This window comes from Apis cerana, linkage group LG4 (genome assembly GCF_029169275.1).
Source record: "Apis cerana isolate GH-2021 linkage group LG4, AcerK_1.0, whole genome shotgun sequence".
Lineage (NCBI taxonomy): Eukaryota > Metazoa > Arthropoda > Insecta > Hymenoptera > Apidae > Apis > Apis cerana.
This window is the reverse complement of record NC_083855.1, coordinates 5,157,803-5,182,662: the sequence shown is the minus strand read 5'-3', so window position 1 is coordinate 5,182,662 and position 24,860 is coordinate 5,157,803. Positions and strand designations below refer to the sequence as shown.

The 24,860-nt window shown below is 38.7% G+C and overlaps 1 protein-coding gene and 1 non-coding gene across 12 annotated transcripts in view; one reads left to right on the top strand and one right to left on the bottom strand.

The window, feature by feature from the left end:
* LOC108000035 (microtubule-associated protein Jupiter) overlaps positions 1 to 24,860 on the bottom strand; it is a 70,771-nt gene that overhangs the window by 20,884 nt on the left and 25,027 nt on the right. For 4 of the 11 annotated variants that reach the window (XR_001766447.3, XM_017060168.3, XM_017060205.3 and 1 more), the window contains exon 1: positions 4,640 to 5,700. The exons of the other annotated variants lie outside the window; for them this stretch is intronic. Coding sequence is in view for 3 of the 4 variants with exons in the window: in XM_017060168.3 (XP_016915657.1) it covers positions 4,640 to 4,701 (62 nt within the window). In the remaining variant the exon portion in view is untranslated. Of the gene's footprint in view, positions 1 to 4,639; positions 5,701 to 24,860 lie in introns of those variants that run through there. 11 annotated transcript variants of the gene reach the window in all.
* Positions 13,727 to 13,797, top strand: Trnag-gcc (transfer RNA glycine (anticodon GCC)). Its single transcript has one exon. It is a non-coding gene; the product is annotated as a tRNA-Gly (tRNA).

Genomic DNA, 24,860 nt, shown 5'->3' with positions numbered 1-24,860 from the left:
TAGTTAAGATTCCTTGTTCCATTGTAAATATGTCAATAATCTCCAAAGTTGTCGATCAAATCCACCCTAATATGCAAATCCCCGAAGAATCCTCTTTTGCTCATCAATTATTCCTTGTTCAGTCAAATCTCCCGATACGTCATCAGAATTTATTATCCACACCGCAATGCAGTGAGATAAGCGTTCGCAGATAGCTGCAATTTCTATCGCACACGACAGATCTATCCCTGCTCTTCACCCAGATTTCGAATCTCAGATTTTTTTTTTCTTATTCGATCACGATAATCGATCGAGAATTGGCGACAGACTGGCTGGTCTAGCGATTTTCCAGCTGGCAACAATCCCGTACGGTTTAAGCTTAAGTTCTGTCCAGGTCAAGATCGGTCAACCTTATATACGGATTCACGAATAAGAGGAGAGGGAGAAATTGTGGGAAGAAATTCCAATTAAATTGCATTAAAGTAGATTCGACAATATATTCCTTGCGAATTATTCGTTCGATCGAATTAGGGAGATATTCAATAAATTTTAACGAGTTGAGTTTTATAATATGAGTAATTCGAAAGATCTGTTGTATATAAGATTGAAATGAAAAATATTTTGAAAAATACTGCGTGGTGAGAATTGTAAATAAATAAAATATTTTATTTATCGTTGTTTATTATTATTATTATTAATTTTTAAAATATTATTGATAGGTTTAGTGTATGAAATCCATATGGAAAATTTGTCTGAATTAAATCGGTTTAACAAGAGGATAGTCGGTCAACGTTTTCTTTATAGCTTCTTCTCCCGTTACCAGTAAATCAGCGACGCGAAACAAACAACTGGTGGAAATAAAGAACCGAGACGTAGGTGCAAAGATACTTCTTCTGGTTACGTGTGCCCCTGCTTACGTAAGATCTGAAGAAGATATATTGGAAGAAAAAAGAATCTAGATGCACGATACCAGATGATCCTTTTGGCGTTTTGAATTATACATAGGCCAGGTTTCTAGGAGAAATTACGTAATTGGATCATTAACCCCTTAAGTCACGCATATGCAGAGAAATAGAAGGCCTTTTTCTGGCTTCTTTCAATTTCTAGAATTAAAAGTAAGAAAATAGGGAATACATCGATATCTTGATCAAGGCATTTGCGCACAACGACTTTCGAATCGAAATTTGTAATTTTTCCAGTACACGAATGCTAAAAAAATAGTCAAAATCTGGATGAAATAATCGATAAAAGTGTTATTTCGACAGATCTCGAGAAATTACGAGAGATACAATTCTTCCAAGCCCAATACATGATGATAAAATAATTTTAAAAAAAATAATTTACCTATAATATAAAATTCTTAATTTCTCAACAAACTTCCAGATATCCCACTACGATCTGGTCATCTATCAAAAAGAGACACGGGAAAAATACAAAAATTGATGAATTCTTGAAATTGTTCGCGCGAGATTGGACGAAGTGCCACGTAAACCTTCTAAACACTGTGCTTTTTTTTTTCTTTTTAAACGATCTCCTGTCATTCTATGGAACAGGTTCGAAAGATGACGGAGCGAAGAAGCTCTCCCGCGACAGGGATGGGCTTGTTTATCACTCGAGGACAAAGGCTGTACTGTATCGTGGGGCTTGTATAGAGCAACCATTATGTGACGGGGGGTATCGATGGGAAAGCACGGACGAGAAGAGCTCGTCACTGAGGCCAGGGCGGATAAGCATCGATCTCGAAGACACGTATCAGATTGGAACGATAACCGAGTTCCTCGAGACACTGGTATCGTGACTTTGCACCCCCCCATTGTTTCAGATTTACAGGTGCATTGAAGGAGGAGAAGGAAGAAGATACTCTGTTGGATAATCGAATTGTTTCTGGATTTTTTTTTGGCTTATACGAATCGAAGCTCGTAATTCGAAAGCTCTGAACAGTTCTGTAGAATCAGTTTTCAAAAAAAAAAAAAAAAATATTCAGAAAAAGAATCTAGATAGATATCACATATTGGTAGATTAATAATTCAATTCGAAATATAATATTCTTCGATCGATTCGAGTTGCAGAACTGAATTTAAAAACTTCCATTGCCTTGACTTACAAGTGTTATATCGAATAATAAAGTTTGAAAACACGATATCAAAAGTTTACGATAGGGGAAGTTTCGAGGCTTACATATCGACCATTTTGAAAAATATCCATTATCCTATCTTTGTTTTAAACTGCTTCTTAGATAGACGAAGAATATGCTCGAATGATAATAACAGAATTTTATTGAAACTGAATAACAAAAATATTTGACTTCATTCTGATTTCATTTTCTCTTAATTCATGGAGAAGAATTCGAGGATGAGGATGAACTTTCTTAAATCTCAAATATCAAAAGGATTGAAATTCATTTTACAAAGATTCTGCTGAACTCTCCTCGAGAGGATTTATCATAAAAGATCACGTGGGCGTATTTTTAATGAAATATTCACACAGTAAGGCGAAAAATCATGCCGGCAAGCGAGAACTGGTCGGAGGTGACATCCGTGTAATTACACTCAAGTACTGCGTACACGTCAATTACTCGAGGGCGTTGACCATTAAACGAAGCTCAATTGCAGAAATCTTTCGTTCAAGTGTTTCTCAAACTTTTTTTTCTCCAACTTCCTCCTGAAAATCGTAACTTGCGAGTTCGTCAATGCGAGTGATCTCAATAATTAAAAAAAAAAGTTTCTTACTCAAAACTTATTCGTATTTTGACTATTATCGTTATCAAAGAGAAGAAAAGAAGCGAGCATGGTTCTCCGAGAATTTTGAAAACCTCGCAAAGTTTCGTATTAAATTGAATTAAAAATTAAATTTCGTTCTAGTGGAAAAATGGAATATTTTCTACACGGGAAAGACTATCAGTGTAATCAGCCGGTTCTAAATGTTTTCTAAAGCACCTAAGGCTTCGAACAGAGACGTGTACACGGTATAGAGTAACAGTCACGCTTTCTAACTAAGCCCGACTTTGTGTTCCGCTCTGTTCCTCTATTTTCGGTGTCGTCTCGACTTTTTGACACGTAAAGACGTGCTTTATTTGGAAGAAGATCTAGTTCCAGAGAGAGATAAAAAGAGATGTTGATACTTCACAAACTAGAATTCGTTTCTTTCATTCAATTTTGCAAAGATTCTGCAAACATCGAGAAAAATTTAATTACAATGGGATAATATAAAGAAGAAATGTGGCAAGAATGCTTGGCACGATCTATAACTTATGGTTGCGAGAGTAAAAGCAAATTGAATATACGCGTGCACAAATTGATTCGAAACAAGCATGCGCCTGGCCTCAAAACTTTTCAACGAGGAAACTATATAATCAATGTTATCCCAAGAAGAATAATTTTCAAGAGATACAATCACCATCATTTTCATTCTGATCAAATTCTGTAAAGTGAAATCCCTGCATCATAAAAATTGAAACGATCAGAATAACGTTTTGTAGATTTTATAGATTTTAAATAAAGGGGTATATTTAAAAAATGTAAATGCGATTTAATTATGGAAATGCTAAATTGTAGAAATAAACGGTATATTAATTACAATCGAAGTTGAGGATGAAGCAATAAAGCCGAAAGATCGTTCGAGAATCATGTTTGCCGGTTTCATTACGTGCAATTAGAAAATTCCTCCGAAAGGATGTGCCATTTCCTGGGAAGCTCTGCAGACAATTTTTATCACGGAAGCCGGTTAACTAATTCCACAGATAAAATACTTTGCTCGGGAATACCGGTGTGTAACAGTTGTTTATCCTCTATCTACGAAAACAACGCTTTTTTTTCGCTCTTCGCAGCAAGTTCCACAGTGGAACAGGAAACGTGGAACAGGAAACGTTGAACGGAAAAATCGGCAAATTTTCTTAAAAAGAAATTATACCGTGTCGAGATAAAAGGCAACGACGATGAGAAGATGGTTAAATTCCAACGTTGAGCTTCCAGGAAGTGTTCCAAGTTTTTCTCCAATAAATCGAAGAAAGAAAGAAGTTTTGGGCGGATAAGGAAACGATAAAAAGAAGATTATCGTCGGCATTGAACTTGGAATTTTCAGGAGATTGTTTCGACGATGGCGACCAGAGCGCTGCAGCACAGTTTCCAAAGCTGCGACAAGATTCAAGGACTGCTTCGTGAGAATGCAAATCGATCGCGCCAGTCACGGTTCACGGTGGATTCTACCGCATCCTGTCTCCACAAGCGCCCTAAAAATCCTTGATACTTTCATCCCTGGGGAAATTGAAAAATACACGATGAAATATTTCCTCTCGCCTTCACGCCAATCCTCCTCCATCCTCGAGAACTTGATAAATATAAATATTTAAATAAAGATCACGACGAATCTTATTAAAATTCTAAAATATCTAAAATTTCTCCTAATATCTCTGACAAACTAACTCTCGAACTGACAGTTCTATTTCCACAGATATCGCGTAATCGTAACAACTATTCGATAAAAAAAGACGCCAATGAATAATTCTGCCCATAAAGAAAGAAGAAAGAAGAAAGAAAGAAAAAATAAAAAAGAATCCACGAAACGCGTAGGAAGCAAACCGGATATCCGACGAATGATATCGACGAGAGCCGCAGTGCGGTAAAGAGGCGGACAAGAGTATCGGTTCCGGCTCTACCCTTACCTTTTCTTTCCGTATCCAACATTGTCGAGTTCGACGTGTCTATAGGTCGCGTAAGTGGCCATCGTTGCTCTTTCCTCCGAAAAACTCCACCCTCGGCTACGTGTTCCGCTCCTCCGTCAAAGTAGATAACTGCGGTGCACACAGCCAGCAAACGGAGACGGTTGTCGTCCTCGCCCTCTCGGTGTCGCGAGAGTTGCTCTCGGTGTTGCGCAAAGGAGAAACGGCGTTAAGGGAGGAAAGGAAAGGAAAGGAAAGGAAAGGAAAAGAAAAGAAAAGAAAAAAAAACGGGAACGAAAGATCAATATCCAGAGACGACGACGACCACTACGACGACGAACGACGAGCTTCCACCGTCCAGAAGCTGCACTCGCAGAATCTGTGTGTCCTTGACTCGAGAGACAGAACAGAGAGAAAGAAACTCTGCGTCCCTTTTGCTGTTATTGTTGTTTTTGTTTTTGTTGTTGTTATTATTATTATTTTTCTCTCTCTCTCTCGAAATGATCTTGAAACCGATTCCAAGCCGGATAAGGTCACGAATAATAATAATAATAATAATAATACTAATAATAATAATAATATCGTTTATCGAGGCAGAGATACACTCGTTGCCGCGTACAGCCGAGAAACTGGCAGCCCAATGAGGATCCAGCGGTATATAATGCCTCCTCCATCGGTGCTTCCCTCCTCTCTCTCTCTCTCTCCCGCTATTCCATCTCTCTCCCTCCCACCTTATCCGCCTCCCTCTCCCCGCTACACCCTGTGTGCAAGCTCCCTTTCAGCCTGACTCTCCCCCCTCTCCTTTTCTCCTCGTATATAATTCTCTCTATCCTCATCGCGCACGTACACATCTCTTTCTCTCCCTCCCTCGCAAGCTCATCCACTCGCCTCTCTCTCTCTCTCTCTCTCCCCCTATCCTCATCCTCGTCCAACTCGTCGCCGTTTGCAGAAGCTGCACCACCGCGTGCACACATAGATGCACGAGCACCAGAGAGAGTTTCCATCCAGCGCGGAACCACCATCAACCACCACCTCCATTCCGTCATCGGCGGAGGCGAGGGATAAACCCGGCGCAGTTGTATTATGCACTTCCACCCCCGACGGCGGAAAGGCCGACGACGCCGACGCCGGCGTCGTGCATTCACCTCAATCAATACGCGCGACTGGAGGCGAGAGGAGGAGGGGGAGAGGCTGGTGGAGAGGACACGCGCGAGGAGGAGGGAGAGGCGGTGGTGGTGATCCGTCGTTCCGTGTGGGGAATCGCTGCATGTGCAGGCCGATGCACGTGCGCTGGACACGGACCGCGCACCGGAGATAATGAGCGCAGAGGGTGGGGGAGAGGTGGAGAACGCGGCGTCAAGGGCTGCGCCGATCGTTAGGGATGCCTTTCGACGCCGCCAGAGGCGGATGCGTTGGTGGATGCGTTGGTCGAAGTAGGAGCGAGTAAAAGAGGAGAGAGAGGAGGAGGAGAAGGAGAGCGGAGGGGTGGTGGCTGGATGCGAGAGTAAATATCGATAGGACGAGCGAGATAGAGAGAGAGGAGAGGTAATTAGGCGCGATTAAATGGAGAATTAAGTGGAAGAAGTGAAGACAGATGCGAATAGATGCGAGATCGAGACGGATGGAGCGAGGAAAAAGAGATGGTTGGAGATGCGATTGAATGAGAGGATAAGCGAGTAGAGAAAGAAGGAAAAAGTAACTAGATGCAAATAAGTGCAGATATGATTAGATGTACGAGTAGACGCGAGACATAGACTGGTAGTAGATACGCGGTAATTTAGTACGCGAGAAAAGGGTGATAGGGGGTTAATGTGGTAACAAGGAGTAATAAGATAGGAAACACTTTTCACGTAATACGTATTCACCGACATTGAACTAATTAAATTCGAAGGAACAGACTGGAAAATGAAGGCCTTTTACATGTACACCTTTTAAAGATTAAAAAAAAAGAGACGTATATACCGATGCATAAGCTCGAAAAGAATTCACATTAAAAATGCGTTCATGACGTCGCATCAAAGATCGTCGATTCAAGCCACGAATGTTCCACCGAAACTTTGGTGAAATCAATAACCTAGAAACTTTGCCGAACGTTTACTCATATTTACATCGATACTACTTATACACGATCCAATTATCATAAACACTTTTTAAACCCAAATTAAATCCTCTATTTCCCGTTGTGTGCTCTCCACTAATCATCGTAAATACATTCTGCAATTATTTCTGCACTTACATATAGATGGAAGTTGTTGCTCGCACGAAGAATCGATGTCCCATTTTCTCGAAATTCTCCATCGGCCATTCTTTCATCGATTCTACGTAAAATTAAAGACGAAACTCGAAAGTTCTTCGTAGGGTTCTTCGCCGTGTTCATCGCGATTTTACACCGTTGATAGTAACGCGTGTTATTCGCGTGTTGTTCGACGTGGCACGCGAGTATAGCGGGAAAAACACTGTCATTTCGCCAACTGCGCGCAGCACACATCCAAGTGAAAAACTTTACGGTGCGTGAACTTGGTGATTAAATAAGAAAAATAACATTAGTTCGCGTGCCGGATAATTTAACCCTTTCACGGTCGCGTTCAATTTTTTCTCCATAGAATGTATTCATTTGACTTTTCATTAAAAGTAAAAATTGAACGGATAAAATAATGGTAGCTTGTACTTGTGTTATACAGGCTGAAGTGTATAATGTAATTATACAGATTTTTATCTAAATACGGTGAAATATGTTTTTTTAAAGGAAGAAAGTTGTTCGATCCGAGAGCATTATTGCAGTACTAATAATGTTTACTCTTTGTGTGCGCTCTTTAGAGAAGAGAATAGGTGTGAATTAGGGGCTTGACCCTCGTCAACAAGCGACGGATAAAAAAATTTCAAAGGTTTCGAAGGGAAGGGACATTGAAAAGGGTTGCAGGAAGACTGATTGGGGATGTTTTTCGACCGGTCTCGTGACGCTGTTCGAGTAATCGGCTGATTAAATTGCCGAACCCATCCCCTGCCGACTTCCTCCACGCTTGCCAGAGGCATCGAGTTACTGGAAACCGAGCTTAAGGGATGAACCGCGAGGGTTAATTTCGTCGACGCCTCTGAAGTGCGGACGGATCGATGTTTATTCGATGACGAATCGTTCAGGAATATCGAAAGGAATGTGTTCTTCATGCTGGAAAAATAGACGAGTACAGTTTACGATGTTTCCCCAAACGATAAGGGATCAAAGGGATAAGTTTATTTTTCTTGGGATCAATGAAAAGAAATATCGGGGATCATTTATCATCGTAATACGCGTGAATTAAGGATTTGACCCTCCCACGTTAACATACTTTTGGAAAAATTGCAATCAAATTTAATTCGAGTAATTTTGCCAATCTCCAAGAATTACGGTTAAACTCTTCTGCTGTTATAGATTCGTTTTATTCTTCCTCTTCCTCTAAAAGCTAATAAAATCTAAAAATTGTCATATTCTACACGATTCTAATATCATTCTCCAAGATTGCAGATAGAATATTCAGAGAATTTGCAAGATATTTACTCTATGGATAGCAGGGGGAGTATACGTCTGAGTCAGCACTCTTTGTTCTCGTATCTAGGACGACTACTCTAACGGAGGGTGAGAAAGATATCTGCACGTATACTTTCCCCGTGTACATTTATTCCAAAATGTTCTAACGTTGTATTCACACACGAGATCACGAAACACCACCATCTTCTCTGGATTACATACAATAAATGTCACCAATAAAAATTCCTACACGTAAATCCCTCCATAAAGACGGATCTATTCTACGCACAGTAGCGATACAATAGTAAAAATTTCATTCGTCTGAATTTATCAGGGGTGAATAATTTATGCAAATCGAGCTCGTACAGATTTGTTACGAAACGGAACGATCATCTTAAATAACGTGGAAATTCTTATTAAAAAAAATAATAATTTATATGAAACGGAGTCGAACGGTGCAATTCTATTTATCCAAGTCCATTATTGAATCCTTTCATTAACAATTATTATTATTATCTATTTGCAAAGGTATAAAATTTAAATCAATATCTCCGAGATTGCCTATGCACGAACATTCACGGTCACAGAATTGAATCGCGATCACAGTTGGATGATTTAATCGAAACCGGTTCCCGATAAATTCTACCGATTATTTCCACGGATAATTGGAGATCGACGTAAAGATCCTCGACGAGCCAAAGAGATACATATATACGCTAAATACCCGGATTTATGTATAACAAAACAACGATGGATCGTTGTTGGACGATTATAAAAAGACACAGGATCTCTGAAAACATTTCGTCAAGGAGTATAATACTGTGGCGTGCGTTTAACAGGCCGGTACTACGATCGTTTGCGTGGCCAACCTTATTTCCGCTCCACGATAAAGAATACCAAGGCTAACTCTTTCATTCAATCCAACGAGCATTCGTTGGATCCTACCTAGTGAACAGTACGGTTTCCCATTCTTCACGGTGTTTCTTCCACGCCTCATAATGGGAATCGCGTTATATCGCGTTCACGCGGGTTTTGCAATGGTAAATATAGCAGTGACTTTTCTTCTTTCTTTATTTTTCCCCCTCTCCTCCTTCCTTTTTTTTCTCGCGTTATCGCGAGAAGATTACGGGGCGATTTCATCCAGTGGTAAATACAGGGAGCAGCTCTTTACCTTCTTCTTTTCATTTTTAAGGTTTTTGTGAGAATTCCTTTTATCGTGCGATTTTTTTATTCTTGCAATCTTCTCTTTTTTCTTTTTTTTTTTTTTGGAATTTTGGTGCAGATATCTCATGTTCTTGTGAAGATAGGGTGATCGAAATGTTAAGATGAAACGTCACTATACGTTTCCTTTAGTTAACGAAATTATAAGCCTAATTAGATGAGCACGCGAGGCTAAGGGAACTTTATTTTGACGAATAATCGATGAATAAATGAGAAAAAACTGCACCTTTACCGCAAAATAGACCAAATAATAGAAAAGAAAACGATTTTTAAATCTCTTTCACATTTCAAAAAATAAAAGAACTCTAAAAAAGACCCGTATACCAGCAAGAATAAAACTAGTATTTTTCTCTCGAGCGGTTCAAATTATCGAGAGAAGTGGTAAACGCGGCGTAAATGTACACAAGCCTTAAAACGGCATAATAATCGGTATCCGATAGCTCGGGACTGAGAAGCACGGTCACAGCACATGAATTGCACGAAAGCACGTTCGTGTAATGGGAATGGCGAGCCGTGTTCTTAGTGAAACGGTACCGAAACGCGGTTATGCGCTCGGCTTCCGTTTCGAGCGCGTGTCTCGGCGCAGGGCTGAGTTTGAGGACGTTAAAACGAGCAGAAGGAAAAGCTAACCGCGCTAAAATACACCGAGCTAACATTAGAAGAACCTCTCGCTCGCTGGAATCCGAGATATTTTATTTTTACGATTATATACCTCCACGCCGAAATCCCTCCTTTCGCGTAATGAAAAATATAGCCGTATAATATGGGTTAACGGTGATTAGATTCGTTCCTGGTAAATCCAAGGATCTAGCGTTCCTTTATCGCGTAAAGTAGCTTGTCTGACCACGTGGAAGCATTCCACGATATATATAGGCGATAATTAGGGTAATTAGGATGGCTGGTAAGAAGTGGGCTGCTGCGTTCATTATTCTTAATCGCGGAGGGGAATTGTGAGATGAAATGAGCGACGTAGGATGTTTTGTGGGACCTTCTCCGTGGATCACGATGAAATGAAACGAAACGAAGCGTTATCTTAAGTGAAGAGTTCGAGAGATTCGAGGAAATAGAAGAAGTTTTGTAAAAAAAAGGTATTTCATCGATGAATATATATGCAACAATTACTTTTTATTCAAGTTAAGGTTTAAGCGTAATTTAGCCATCAATTCTAATTCAATCTTACGTCATCAAATTGCGCGCCAGGGCCAGATATGGATCATGGGTGGGTGGAGGATCTATCGAGACGATTAAACGGATGAAAAGATAAGTCTGCGCTTTCGAATTGAAATTGTTTCTCCGTTCGAAACAGGGACAAGAGGATTGGAACACAGGAGGAGAGAGAGATCTCTATTGGATCTTGTAGATACTTTGAAGACTTTAGAAAAAGAGATAGAGACGAGAACCTTGACAATGAATGCTCTGAAGCGTGCAAAAAACCAGCGGGGAAGAATCGCTCCAAGATGATTCAACGGCGAATCGAATCTATCTTCGCAATAGAGACTGACATTGTGTCGTCGCCAGCATCGTTTTGCTTGCTTAATCAACCTTTGATCGATCTCGATCGCGCAATATATATATATATATATTTTTCCATGCACGATCGTGAATCTTACAACGAGTGTTTTTAATTGAAATAATATATTAATCGATTTATTTATTTATAAAATTCCAATTTTTCCGATAGATCCATCGAACTGGATAAATTTTTCGTATCTCAAATTACCAATAAAAATAAAACTCGGTCAAAGTACGTATTTCTAAAACTAATAAATCGCGAATCAACGTCTTTGTCTCGACGACAACCGGCTCGGCCGTTTAATAATAAAATTGAATGATACCCGGACGGACAACTGTATTAAAAGACAATAAATTCATAATCGAGGGGTAATAATTTTCATAGCGGATTCCTCGGATAGATAAAGCGTACAACGCGCACATTGTTCCGAGAAAAAATCGATCGCGAGTCATAGAATCGCAATCGAGCTGAATGCGAGTGGTATCGGTTCGAAGCTGTATATGGGGCAATAATTTATGCTTAATGCTCATTTTTTTTCCACGGCTGCTTCGATTCGACGTAAACCACGGCTCACCGCCGTTCGCCATCTCTTCGACCCCGGATGATTTATCTTACTTTCGATGTTTCCCCTGAAAAAACGGTGACCTCTCTCTTTCTCTCCTTTTTGTCTCTCCATCCGCTTTCAGCGTTTCATTAATCTCCGCCTGTGTTTCGATCCCGTTGCTTATCACCGATAACACGTGCGCACTGTTCCACCAGCCAGAAAGGAAACACCGTCTCATGAATTTTCATCGTTCATGCTCAAACGGTATGAAACACGCGGATGTTCGACTTTGGGGAGGGATTCGATACGTATGAATCGATATTCAATTTTCAGTGTGAAATTTTACGAAACGATTTACATTTTTAAAGGAAGAAGAAGACTACTGGATATTATAAATTTTAGTATATGATCGTCTGTTAATCGATTTGAATTTTGGATTTTTCTGTATATTTTAACGAAGAAAAATCTCCGATAATTTTATCCCTATCTGCGAGGAGCGACGAGGAAAGGGGGCAGCAAATCCCTCGACCTTCCATCACGATTCCTTTCTATTTATAACGTTATCACGAGGTGAGAAAGAATACAAAAGGTCCTCGAAAGAGAGCTATCCCAAAGAAACCTATCGTAGATTCGATCCGTGTCGTCGTCCTCGTGACACGACGAGACACCAGAGAGAGAGAGAGAGAGAGAAAAAAAAAAAGAAAAGAAAAGAAAAGAAAAGAAAAGTAATAATAACGAAAGAAAGAAGAGGACTACAAAACAAATCTAACGCGTTCCCATTTAAAGCCTTTCCATGACGAAACGGTGAAATCCTCGAAAGGCTCGTTATATAGAAATTCTAGAAGAAATTCCAATACATCGTTTCCTCGATACTTTCGAGAAATTCGCCAACCAAACCGGCCAGACATTCATTCGCATCTATATTAATCCGAGGTTTACGAGAGGCTTCCGGATTCTCCCTTTCTTCCCCGTGTCACATGGGATCACATGCGATAAATCCGTGCTCAATTTGCATAAAGCCGTGCATAAAGAAATCGGTTACGAGATACAAATCGAATGATAAATCATGCATTAGCGGCGACCACCGGAAACGGGCCGCTCGATTCTTCTGTCCGTTGCGTCACGGAGGAGAAGGTAAATCCTGGATCGGATATTAAGCGGAGGAGAAGAAGAAGCTTCATGGGTGGCAACGAAAACGGGACATTTTCACCGGCACGCACGGTTTCTACGGAGATCTCGTTGTGCAGGAACGTGCCCCTAATAACTCGTCATCTTCGATATCGCTCGATTCGAAATCGTGTGCACAGAGCCTATTATGATTATGCTCGTTTCTCGAATCCGTCTGGAGAGGATTTTAACTGATCCTCAACGACGTGCGTGTAATGTTTTAGGATTGAAAGAAGAGAAAAATAAATTGGGCTTAATCGTCGATGGCGATATGACACTTTTTACTATTTTCTTTCTTTTCGAATCCAATCGAAAAGAAATTAATTTTCCGCTTAAACGAGTTATCGCCTCTTACAATCGAATCGCTGGCGGATGGTATTATATTCGATTGCATTATATCACGGTGGCCGATTATTTGACAATTAAGTAGAACGGAGGAAACAGGTTAAGCTCGACTGCCACGACCACTTCCGTTTCCCGAACGAGTAAACGATCGTGTACACCGGCCGTCATCGAGCGTTACCGCGAGATAACCACGGGGCCACGGGGTCGATCATTGAACGCGCAAAAGGTACGTGACGAATGCATTTACGAACGCCCACGGGACGAATAAATTCGCCGATTGTCTGAAAATACACGTGGCGCGCGTCTGTCCAACGTTTACGAGCACCCACGGCGTTGAAAAGATTAATACCGTCGCGAGGAAAGGCGAAAAAATTGTTGGCCACGGTCGGTTCGATGGCCATGGTTTAAAGATCGTTCTCAAGAAGCGTTTATTCTGAGTAATCGAAGGGTGTCTGTCTCTCTCTCTGAAAATATATACTCGCTTGTATCCGTGTTGAGTTATCTGGGAGAAGAGTGTATGGGTTGAAATCAATGTAATGATATCATGTTGTATCATTATGTTGTAGTATATTAATTTTTTCTGGCTCGAGATATTTCAATAATAATAATGTGTGTGCATTAATATTCCTATTATAGTTAATTATGTTTATTTATAATGTACAAAGGAATTATGGATGTTTGGATTGGATCTCTCAAAAATTAATCTTCTTAATTTCACGTGTGATTAAGATTTCCTGATTGTACTTTTAACGATTGTGTAGAGAAATTTCTTATAAGAGAGTAAGTACTTTAACAGCATCGGTGGTTCAGTGGTAGAATGCTCGCCTGCCACGCGGGCGGCCCGGGTTCGATTCCCGGCCGATGCAAATTTTATATTTTTGAACTTTTTTTTTATAAATTATAAATACAATACAAATACAAATCCTGGATTAAAAATTAACAATGATTCGATAATTATAATACAATTGTTTCGACAATGATGAATATCCATATTGAATTAATTATCAAATACACGTGTCGATAAAAATATAAAAATTTGATTCAGATTATTTAAAAATAAATTCAATTCAATGAAAAAGTCAATAATTTTAGAATGATTTAATAACAGAAGAACTTATCTATCTATTAATATATTTGCGAGATCGATTCTTAATCGATTCAAAGTGCTATAGTAATCTTCCAACATTTATATTATTTTATCCTAGATTCTAAAATCAATTTTTCGGAATAGATCAACATTAAAACTGACCTAGAACAGTCGGAATAATGGAGACGATTGGACTAGTTTTAAAGAGTGACACGAGCCACGAAAGGAGTGTGTCACTCGATTGGATAATTAGCCGTTTACAGTTTGGTGTAAATTAAAATTTATAGCACCGCGGTGAGAGCAAAAGCGGGCCGATCATCAGTGATCCAGGAACTGGTGTTGCGTACTTTCTATGATACGTCCAAACTTTTCCTCGAAACCCTTGTTTGTCGCGTGTGAAAGTGCAAGATCTTTCAGATACCTCCATCGTTTGTCCATTTTCGATATATCGTACAAACGATCGCAAACGAATCGAAAGTCACTAGGATAGACAGTCTCCAATATATAATACCTGCACGTAGATACAATTGATTTTCCTATGGTATCGCTATATGGAGAAAAAAATTCATAATTTTCTTTCAGATTTCTAAGCGAGCCATTTTAGCCTATTACATAGGAACTAAAAAATAAATTCTATCCGAATATTAACAACAACCAATGCAACATTTTTTCCCAAAGATATTCCAACTGCGCCAAAGTTAACAAAGTCATCGTCGAGCAATAAAAATCATCGCCTGCGCACCCTTGCGGTCTGCAACCCGTCCCCCGCCGTTCGAAGATGGGCGCCACGGCCGATCGAAGGATTCGCTGGCAAAAAAGCGGCGCAATCTTCGGTGCAAGAACGAACGACGCGAGGAATCCAAACAAAACCAACCAAACCCCCATAAATCCACGCTATTTTTCCAATCCACACCGCGCATCGAGCGTGTGCATCGAGGAAAATTAAATACCCGGTGCAGAAAGGAAGGTGGAGAAGAAGAAAAATGGAACGAGCAGCGGAGAATCTCGTTTGGTTTCGTGGGAAATCCGGTTGCAGTGATGGCGTTCCACGGGATTCGCCGTGACGAAATGAGGCGGGGAGGTGGAGAGGCCACGGTAAATCGTTGTTGGCATGCTCCTTCCTTCCTTCCTTCCTTCGTTCCTTCCACATGATCCACGGAGGGAAGCTTGCCTCCTTGTTGGAAAAATAAGGACACGGTAATCGAGAGCGATGCAGCATCTTCTCCTCTCGAAAGATGGAGCGATACACCGCGAGACACCCCGGGGCGACTGCCTTTTAATGGGCCATTAACCATCGTTTTGTTAGCTGCACCAGTTGACCGAGGAACGATCGCGACACCTCGTTAATAGGCGATAAGTTGACAAGGATTGATATTGGAGAGATGTGGATCGAGGGTCCCGCGACGTGAGCGTTTCCCGGCTCTACCTTGATTAGCTAGGAGAAATGGAGTTTTTTCGTGAAACGGTATCTCAAGATGGAGCGGATTTATGCGAACGAATGTATTCTGTTTTAATTTTCGATTAATTTTTAAAAGAAATTGTTGCAAATGAACCCGCTCTTTCGTTACAAAGTTCTTAATTGGAGGATGGAGTAGATTGAAGAATAATTTTATAAGTTTAATGACGAGTAGTTGGAGCGAAAATTGATATTAGAAATGAAACGTTTGATTGAAGCGAAGATACGATCTCGTATAATTTTTTCCATTACTTGCTGATGTACTATTTTGGAGTAAAAAAGTATCAACTACGAGAAAGTGTGCTCAATTCAATCGAAACAGCTTTTCTAAGAAAACATTCTAACATTTGTAACTTGTTAGACGTTTTCTAAATTTGAAACTTTTTTTAAATTCCCTTTCTATCATAAATGACAATTAAAACGATCAATTTCTCGTGTTTGATGCTCGAATATCATACAAAGATCACGATTCTGAACGAGGAGAATAACGTATCGAAGAGGAAGAGAACTGGTATAACGCGAATAGATGCGAGACTCGTGTAAAAATGAAAGGAAACGCGATCTCTGACAATAACAAACTGCCAGGATCACTTATATGGGAATGCAATCAAGTACCAGGCAGCGGTACCTTATCACTGTAACGATAAGAACGAAGATAAACAGCTTTCGTGTACCATCTTCACGAAAGAAAGAAAAAAATCGAACAGCAAATTCATAATTTCGATTTCGCCCACCAATTTCTTCGCTTCCGGTGAAAATTTTTTTTCAATTATACTTCCGTTAATTCAATCGTTTAATTATACATTATTCGTAAATAGAAAATTGCATGCATTAATTTTCTTTTCGAATATCGTGTGATCGTGGTGCAAAGTTGATGGATCTTCTCGGTAATAACCTTGGAAGTAAGACAGAAGGAAGTGGAGGACTGTGGCGGAAATGCTCGAAATCGTGGAACCGTTACACCGGTCATTTCGCATGAATACGAAATAATTTCGTAATAATTTCGATTCAGGTATGAATACCAATGTTGTATGGTATCATTAATGAAAATTTGTTCCTGCGATTATTTTAATGAAGTAATAAAAAGTGATTTTTGTTGTAAGAAGAGAATGCTAACGGTTCAATCGATTTTTAGATTTATTACACCTCTTTATCTTAAACTTACTGTTCGAGATAAATTATCGAGGTAATTATTTAAAAATTAGCGGAATTTAATTGTACCCTTGGAGCGAATATACCAAAAAGAGACACCGATATACTTGCGAAATAAAATAATCACACCTCAAAGCTGTCTCCACAAGTGACAATCGAGACGCTTTGTTGGAATAAAGGGAAAAAAAGGTTCGAGTAAACAAGGGTGGTGCTTCGTTCCACAATCGTGACTCAAAGTTACAACAAGCTAAGGCTGGACACCTCGATACTTGTATCAATATTGAACACCATATATAATATGACTCGCCGATATCGAGTCAATTAAGCCTTTGATAAGCGAGACCATCCGAGTTAATGAACTCTAACGAGAAACATCCTTTTTTATGAAAAAAAAAGAAAAAAAAGAAGAAGAAGAAGAAACGGAGCAAGAAGATCTAATTAAAAAGATCGTAAGAAAGAAAGGAAAATAATAAATTTCCAAGAATATTCGTCCAAGATAAATTCGATCGAGGGAATTGAAAGAGGAGAGAGGCAGAAACAGGTTAAGATGATTATTGCGTGTATACCGTTCCACGGTTTAATATTCGTTATAAGATTATGCCCAACCCTCTAAGAATCACGAACACCGACGATGATCAGATTGAAATTCATTAGGATTCGAGAGATGCATCGAGCTCGTGCTCGATAACACACTGCACACGTGGATATATTTGACAAACGGTACTCCACGGGTTGCAGGAAGTTAGAAATCGTGCCTTGTACATTGCGTTTCATTTTTTGGGTTACGTCCGTGATAATATGTACCTTGGAAACGTGTTCCTTGTGTTGATAAAGCGTTTTGAGAGAAGATTTTGAGCGAAGAAAAAAATATATTTCAAATATTTGAAATGTTGGATATTATTATTTTAGAGTTTGTTCCAAGCGTCGAATGTGTTATTTTTAGAAACTTTTTAAATAAATTTAACGTTGGGATAATTCCAGAGAAAAAAAGAAAATAACTTTTTCGTTTCGGCATAAATGTAAAAATATGTGAAAGGATTTGATGAAAACATTTTCCACGCTTTCTTCTGGGAAAGGAAGAGCGTACGAATTTTAACTAATGTCGGTGCACGTTGTGTAACAAGACTTAGCACTTTATCATCATGCATGCATACATTTGGAAAACAGCTTGCACTCAGGAAAAATGTATTTACACGAATTTTACATTTCTTGCTTATCCCCCTATCCTATATATAAAACTTTTTATTTCCGTTATTCGTAGCCCACTGACGGCGCAACACAACACGTTAATTAAATTACACGTTAATTAATTTAATGATAAAAGGAAACGATGAAATCTCTTTAAAATTCATTGCAAATAAAAAAAATAATCGAAAACATTATCGGCAAAAACACTCGAAAATTAATCGAAATCGACGATGAATACTTTCATTTCGATGCGAAAACATAAAAATAATAAAAAGAAAAGATATTAAACATGAAAAATATATAGAAACTTTAACTTCCATTCTCCGAAAAAAAAAGAGAATTATTCGAAAGCAGATAGATGAAAAGAAAATGCCGATTGACGATCGGAAATGCCAGTGGATAGTTTCACTTCGATTCGAAAATGCGGGGGGAAAGACGAAAAAAGGAGAGAAAGAGAAAAAAGGAAGGAAGAGAGATGTTAAGAATACGTAAATGGTAGAGTTTAAATTTCCGCGTACATAGGTCAGCATTAATGATTTACGCGTTTAGGTTACGATTCGCTTAGGCAGCGGTCGTCGATTTTCTACGACGCGTTTCGAAACAATTATAAATAAAGAGAAAGCGTGTTGATGCGCGGCTACGCGAAACCGTAAATTCGTGGCCGTACGTTTCATTTGATCCGAAGGCAAAACATTTATACGAGTGGACGAGAAACTGGCGCGTCGATTCGCGCGTCGTTTCCATAGGGGATTTACGGACTGCGGAAAACGAGCCTTCAATGCCGGCGAAAGTAACACGCGCGAACGTTTCAAAATCACGATTCCCTCGAATGGTTAACCGCGGAAGTTGGAACACTCGCCGACAATCGAGCAGCTTTAATAATAACTGTGAAACGAGATGGAACGACCGATTGATTTCTCACGCCCTCTGTCTGGGGGAATTTATACTAGGGTGCACTAGGACGTGTTTCGTTACTTTCCAAGAGTTTGAAACTGTAAAATTTAAGAATTTTAATTTTATTAAAAGAAGGGATAACAATTTATTAGACATTGTGATTTTTATCTGCGCGATTTTCTTAATATCTGTTTGATATTTAATCAGAATTTTTGACAATTTTTGAACAATTTCTCGATCTTTTAACTATATTTTTTATAAATATATCCTCCCAAGTTCGATCTTTAAAATATAGTATTTAATTTTTAAAAAATTAATCGATGATTCGATTGGAAGAACTATTTATTTGCTACTTCGTTCGAGAAATCTTTTCTAAGAAAGGAAAAACACAAGAAGAAACGCTTCGATGCCAGCCTTGAGGCTTCGCCCATGGAGACGATCAGGCGACCGAGCAGCAACATCCGGTTATGTTTCGTGACGCGTTATTGTATTCCCTTGTGGTTATACAGGGAAGAGGGGTATGACAATGATAATGATGATTTCGTTCGACCCTCGATGAACCGCGCCCAGGTCATTCTTAAGCGTTATGGTTGACGATTTCGACCTCGAAAATACAGAGGAAAGGGGAGAGGATTCGTCGAGGTGTGGCGCAATATTAATAATCGTACGAAAATATATCTTCTATTATCTCGAATCACCTTAATTAATAATTTTTAATAATTAGAACTAAAATAACATTTGAAAATAATATATTCGCTAAGAATAGCGATATTTTATGATGTAGTGAAAAGAAACGTGTATGGAGAGCAGGAAATGCATCGTTCAACTTTGATTAAAAAAAAAAAAGGTCGCGAAAGATAGATACGTCGCAGACAAGAGGGTGAGACTGCAGACATTCAGGAAATTACGAAGATGGAGGGTTTATCGATTCGAATATTTGCCAATATTAAACTTCTCTGGCGAGAAATATGATTAGTCGGCCTAAATCACGTACATCCTGTACAGCCTTGAAACAGTTCGTTGTGAAACACCTCACTTTTATTCCTATATTCTAAACGAGCAAATTTTTCAATACTTTGATTTGATCAATAATTATTCCTTGTTTCGCTTACTTGATATATTTCCATAAAAATTTTAACTAACAAGAAGTAATTGTAATTGCAAATTAATACTTGTTTCTATCCTTTTCCTCGAAATATCATTTTTTCTTTTTAAAAGACCAGAGGTTTTCTTCTTAAAAATATCTTTTACGAAGAAGAAAAATGAATGAGCCATCGGATTAGATTCGAAGTAATTTAAAAATTTCCCAATACAAATAAATTTCCTCTTGGTTACAAATCACTCATCGAATCAGGGTGCAACATCTTAGATCTTTAATAACCATGGCGTGCCTTTCGATCGTACGAATGATCTATGGATCGTTTCACGAAGAAACGAGTTCGCACGAGTTATCGAGAAGGAAAACTGCTCAACCGTGTTTTTTTTTTAAACCGCGATCCATTGTGCCTAGAAAGTGATCCGTGGAACGGTGAAAAGGTGAAAATGTATATGAGAGGTCTCGCTTCGCTTGGCGCAAGAAAACTTGACGGACGAAATTCGAGCTATAGAGAGGACTTTCGGTTGTCACGATTGATTGGCGTGAAACGCAAGCACACGCAGCCGCGTTTCAATCGGCCGGCTAAATTAACCAGATAACTCTGGTGTAACGACCATCCTCTCCTCTATCTCTTTCTACCCACTCTTTCCGTGATCTAGCCTCACCTGGGTAGCGATAGGATCAAGATCTATGCGCGAATTATAAATTCAAATCAAATTCATAGAATATTGGAGAGAGGTTGTTAAATCGTTCTTTGTATTTGTATTTATACCCTTGTTATAGACTGGTTTCGAATCTTAGAATAAATTCTTGCCAATTGTATCAATAATATTTATAATATTGTTTCATTAAAAAATATTAGTGCACACAATTTTATGAGACGGTCGTGCAGTTATTCGTTATTAAGTTAAATCATAAAAGTGAGGAGCAATTACAAGAGTTTCTCTCTCTCGAATTCGAATCGAGATACTATGGAGAAAGAATTCGAATCTTGTCTGTTCAAATTTACTCGCGATACGTTCAAACCCGTCACTAGTCAACAGAACGAATCGTGTGCTTTCTTGACCCAGAAATAAGCAAAAAGGAGTATACTAAATGTGCACCTGAGAAGCGTGTTATACTTTAGACCGTATATACGCGGTATGTGGAAAGTTACGTGTAAGAAATGAAGAAAAATTACAGGATAATAAAACGAGGCAAGAAAAACGAGATGATTTTACGCCGAGAGATATAGAAGAACTTCTTATTCTCGTTACGCAGCCTTCAATTAGCGAAAACTTATCGAATCTAAATGAACCGAGGCAAATTATATCGAGAAAATAATGTACGAGGAATTTTGTTCTGGATATAGGTATATCTAATTTCCACTTATCTATTAACTTAATCCTTCGATAAAACGAGTATACGCCATTTTACGAGTTCTGGAAGATCATCGCTTTCGTGAATAGTGAATATTTCATTGTGAACAATATATAAGTTATTTCGAGAGATTTCAAAATCTTAAAATTCTCTTTCAAAGGATTTAAATAATGTTGGTTGATGCTTGAAATATTGTGAAAGATCATTCTGCTTGGAATTTTGCTCAATAGTATTGGGAAATTCGAATCGTATAAATGGATACAAAAACCGTTTCTAATTCCACATTTCACTTGCAATATTGAGGCTAATCATTATTGAAAAGTTAAACATTCCAAGTGTGCAATAGGAAGGCATATAAGTATATAACTAGATATTATAGGTAAAAAAAGAAATTCTACGTCTATATAAATGCAAATATCGACAAAGAGAGTTTTCTTGTAAAATAGAAAATCCGTCTCTACGGGAAACGATCATTACTTTTCGTTGATAAATCTACGATTCAATTATCTATAAAACTACAATAATTCTAAACTAAAATAATTCTTTCCTCTTCTAAATTTCTAAACCGTCACAAAATCGATCTGATCTGAAAATTTAAGAAAGAAAGAAAGAAAGAAAGAAAGATTCGGTGGAAAGAAATCGATCTGGAAATCTTTCCCAATCTTTTCTCTCGAAAACAAAGAAGACAAAGATTTCGAGCTCGTCCTCGCGCAACACAACCACCGACTATACCGCAAATTAACATTTTTCCGCGGCGGGTGCAATGGACCGTCTCGGCTACACCTTGCCAAGTGGATCGCGTGTTGCACGTCATTAAATGCAACTCCACGATCCACTGTAAGAACGTAACGTCGGTTGATGGCCGGCAACCAGTGAAACTCTACTCTCCACGGATAACCATTATCGTTTTATACAAGAATTGAATCCGTGGAAGAAAATGAAGCGAGGGTTTTCGGTGTCGTCGGAGCGGCGGATATTAACGTCGGATAAGGGACGGTCGGATTCGATGTTTGCCTGTGGAGTTGGCGACTAAGAACGAGTAAAGAAACGTGGAAGGATATCGTCGAATCCGTGACACGAGTTTCCTGATTAGAAACATGGAAAATTGAATGCTTTGCTCTCTGGCGATTGTTTAAGTTTCGGATATTTTTGGAGGCATGATCGACTTTAGGGATCCCTAGAGGAAATTTCTTTTTCCTAGACGAACGTAGTAACGTAGTAATGTAAAAGGTGAAATTGTCGTGAAATTGGGAAAATCGAATGCTTTGCGCTCTGGCAATTGTTTAAGTTTCGGATATTTTTGGAAGTATGATCGATTTTAGGGATCCCTAGACGAATCTTTTTTTAAAAAGTCTAAATTAAAAAAAAGTATTAGATAGTTTTTTGATAAATCATAAATCGTATTACTATATTTCTATATAATTACATTGGAATAAATACATTCTATAGAATTTTCTACATAAGTAGGTAGAAATAGAGAATCCTTAAAAAATTATGATTTAATCTATGTTATATATCATTATGATAATATAGATATATTGGATAGATAATTATTATTGATATAATATTGTGCATATAACCATATAATTATTTATACCGTGTATCCATGATCTACATCATTATATTATCCATAATCGTTTAGATTAAATTAAAGCACCCTGCGTCGAACTTGTGATACAAAAAATTACCCAGGCAAAATCAAACGAAACGAAGGAAATAATTCCGCGAGCCGTAACATAGATCTTTCAACGTTATATTATATCCAACTATTTTCATCCATCACTGTTTCTCGATCAAAATTAAAAAAAAAAACAAACCCAATCACGGATTCCTAGGTAACAGGATAACGAGTTTCTTAATTTCTTCCCGTCATGCCACAATTCCCACGCGAAATTTCGAAGTGGTTGGAAATACTATATATTATATACGAGAAATACACGGATAACCGTTGATTTACACGTGTCGTTAATAACTGGTACCAAGCAAGTTATATCTCCAATCCGATGCAACATGTAGATGTCGGTTGTTTCGAATTACAAGGATCTTTTTTATGGGGAGGATTCAAAAGGAATATTACAAAAATGATATTTATTTTGATACTGATGTATATAATCCAATTTAACATGTACGATAAAAATTAAATACCAAACAAAATAGTTTCAAGAAGTTATCCCGTAATTTCATTTTATTTATTAATAAAAAAAAAAAAAGAAGAAATCTCGATCGAAAGATTTTAACTTCAATTGAAATGAGTATATCGTTCAGAAATTTTCTCTTCGTTTATTCGTTTAAAAAAACTCGTTCTAATTATACAATTACAAACGTATTGTACTTCTTATTGCAACTACTTAAAAATTAATCTTGTACGCGCGTGTACTTCGCACGTATTCAATCAATTTCCAATGTACCACCAATCTTCTTAAGTAACGTTACTTTATACTTCAACTTCCATCGGTCAATTTCCAATTTGCATGTTCGAATCTTCTCGAATTAACCAGCACGTTTAATCATAACGTTCTAACGTTACATCCCTACTACTTAGTTACTTATTTTTCCAGTTAATCCTCCTCCTGCTCCCCCTCTCCCCAGAAGAAACGCATAAGCTCAAGCTTTAACGATTATTCACGAGATACGATACCATCCGCCGCTCACTCTTGACACTCACTGTACCGCGCGTTCCACTCGCGGATGTTAACGTTACTCCTCGGTCAGAGACCAGGAAGAAACTCGAAAACGCGTGCGCACACGTTTAAAGACGCGCACGCGTTTCGGTCAGTGAACACCTTTTATGTCGTTCACACCGGGCCCGATATTTAAGCTTGCGCGCAGGCATCAACGTTCCCGTTTTTCGCGGTCAACTCCCCCGTGTGCCCGCCGATCATACACCACGTGTACGCAATTTGTTGCAACCAACAAGGGGGGAAAGAGAGAATTTAGAACGCTGTCCGACTTCTTAATTGCTTTTCAGCGAGCCAGGTTGAATTAATTGTAACAGGCGAACGACCGGTGGAGAGAAAAAAAAGAGAAGAGAAGAGAAGAGAAGGAGGAAAAACATCTTCGGCCAGTGCAAGTTTGCCGAGTCACGCGATAGATATTCGCGTACGATAGGAGGGGGTTCGATCGGGTGTATATGAGTTGGAAATAAAAAGGTATGATAAATTCTATGATTTCAGCTTTAGGTGGTTTTTGTAACGTTCAGATGTAATTAGAGGGAAGAGTATGTGTGTATGTGCGAGAGCGAGATTTGATATGGGTGAAGGGTGAAGCGTGTGAAAGTCGGTGAGTGGAATAAGGTGGTCCCATTTTGATGAGTTCCATTTTGTACGGGTTTTCAATACGGTATGATAACACGATATAAAATAGTTGAATTTTTGTACAGAGGTGAGTTTTCAGAATGGGATAAAAATGGGATAAGAAGAGAATGGAGAATGTCGGCAAGAATATCGTGTACAACAAAATTACGTGACTTTGAAAGTAAAGATAATTGGAACGATAAAGCATCATCGCGAGGATATCGTTCGTTCGTAAGAGATCGAGTATGAATTGGAAAGAAAGGGAAAAAGGAAAGTAATATACGGGGGAAAACTAATTTTAAATTCGACTGTTCTCTATCGTGGGAAATGGATCTCTCGTCTAAGGCCGGTTTACCGATCCATTTGCCGAGCCGAAACCGAATTAATTAAGGGGAATCCAAGCC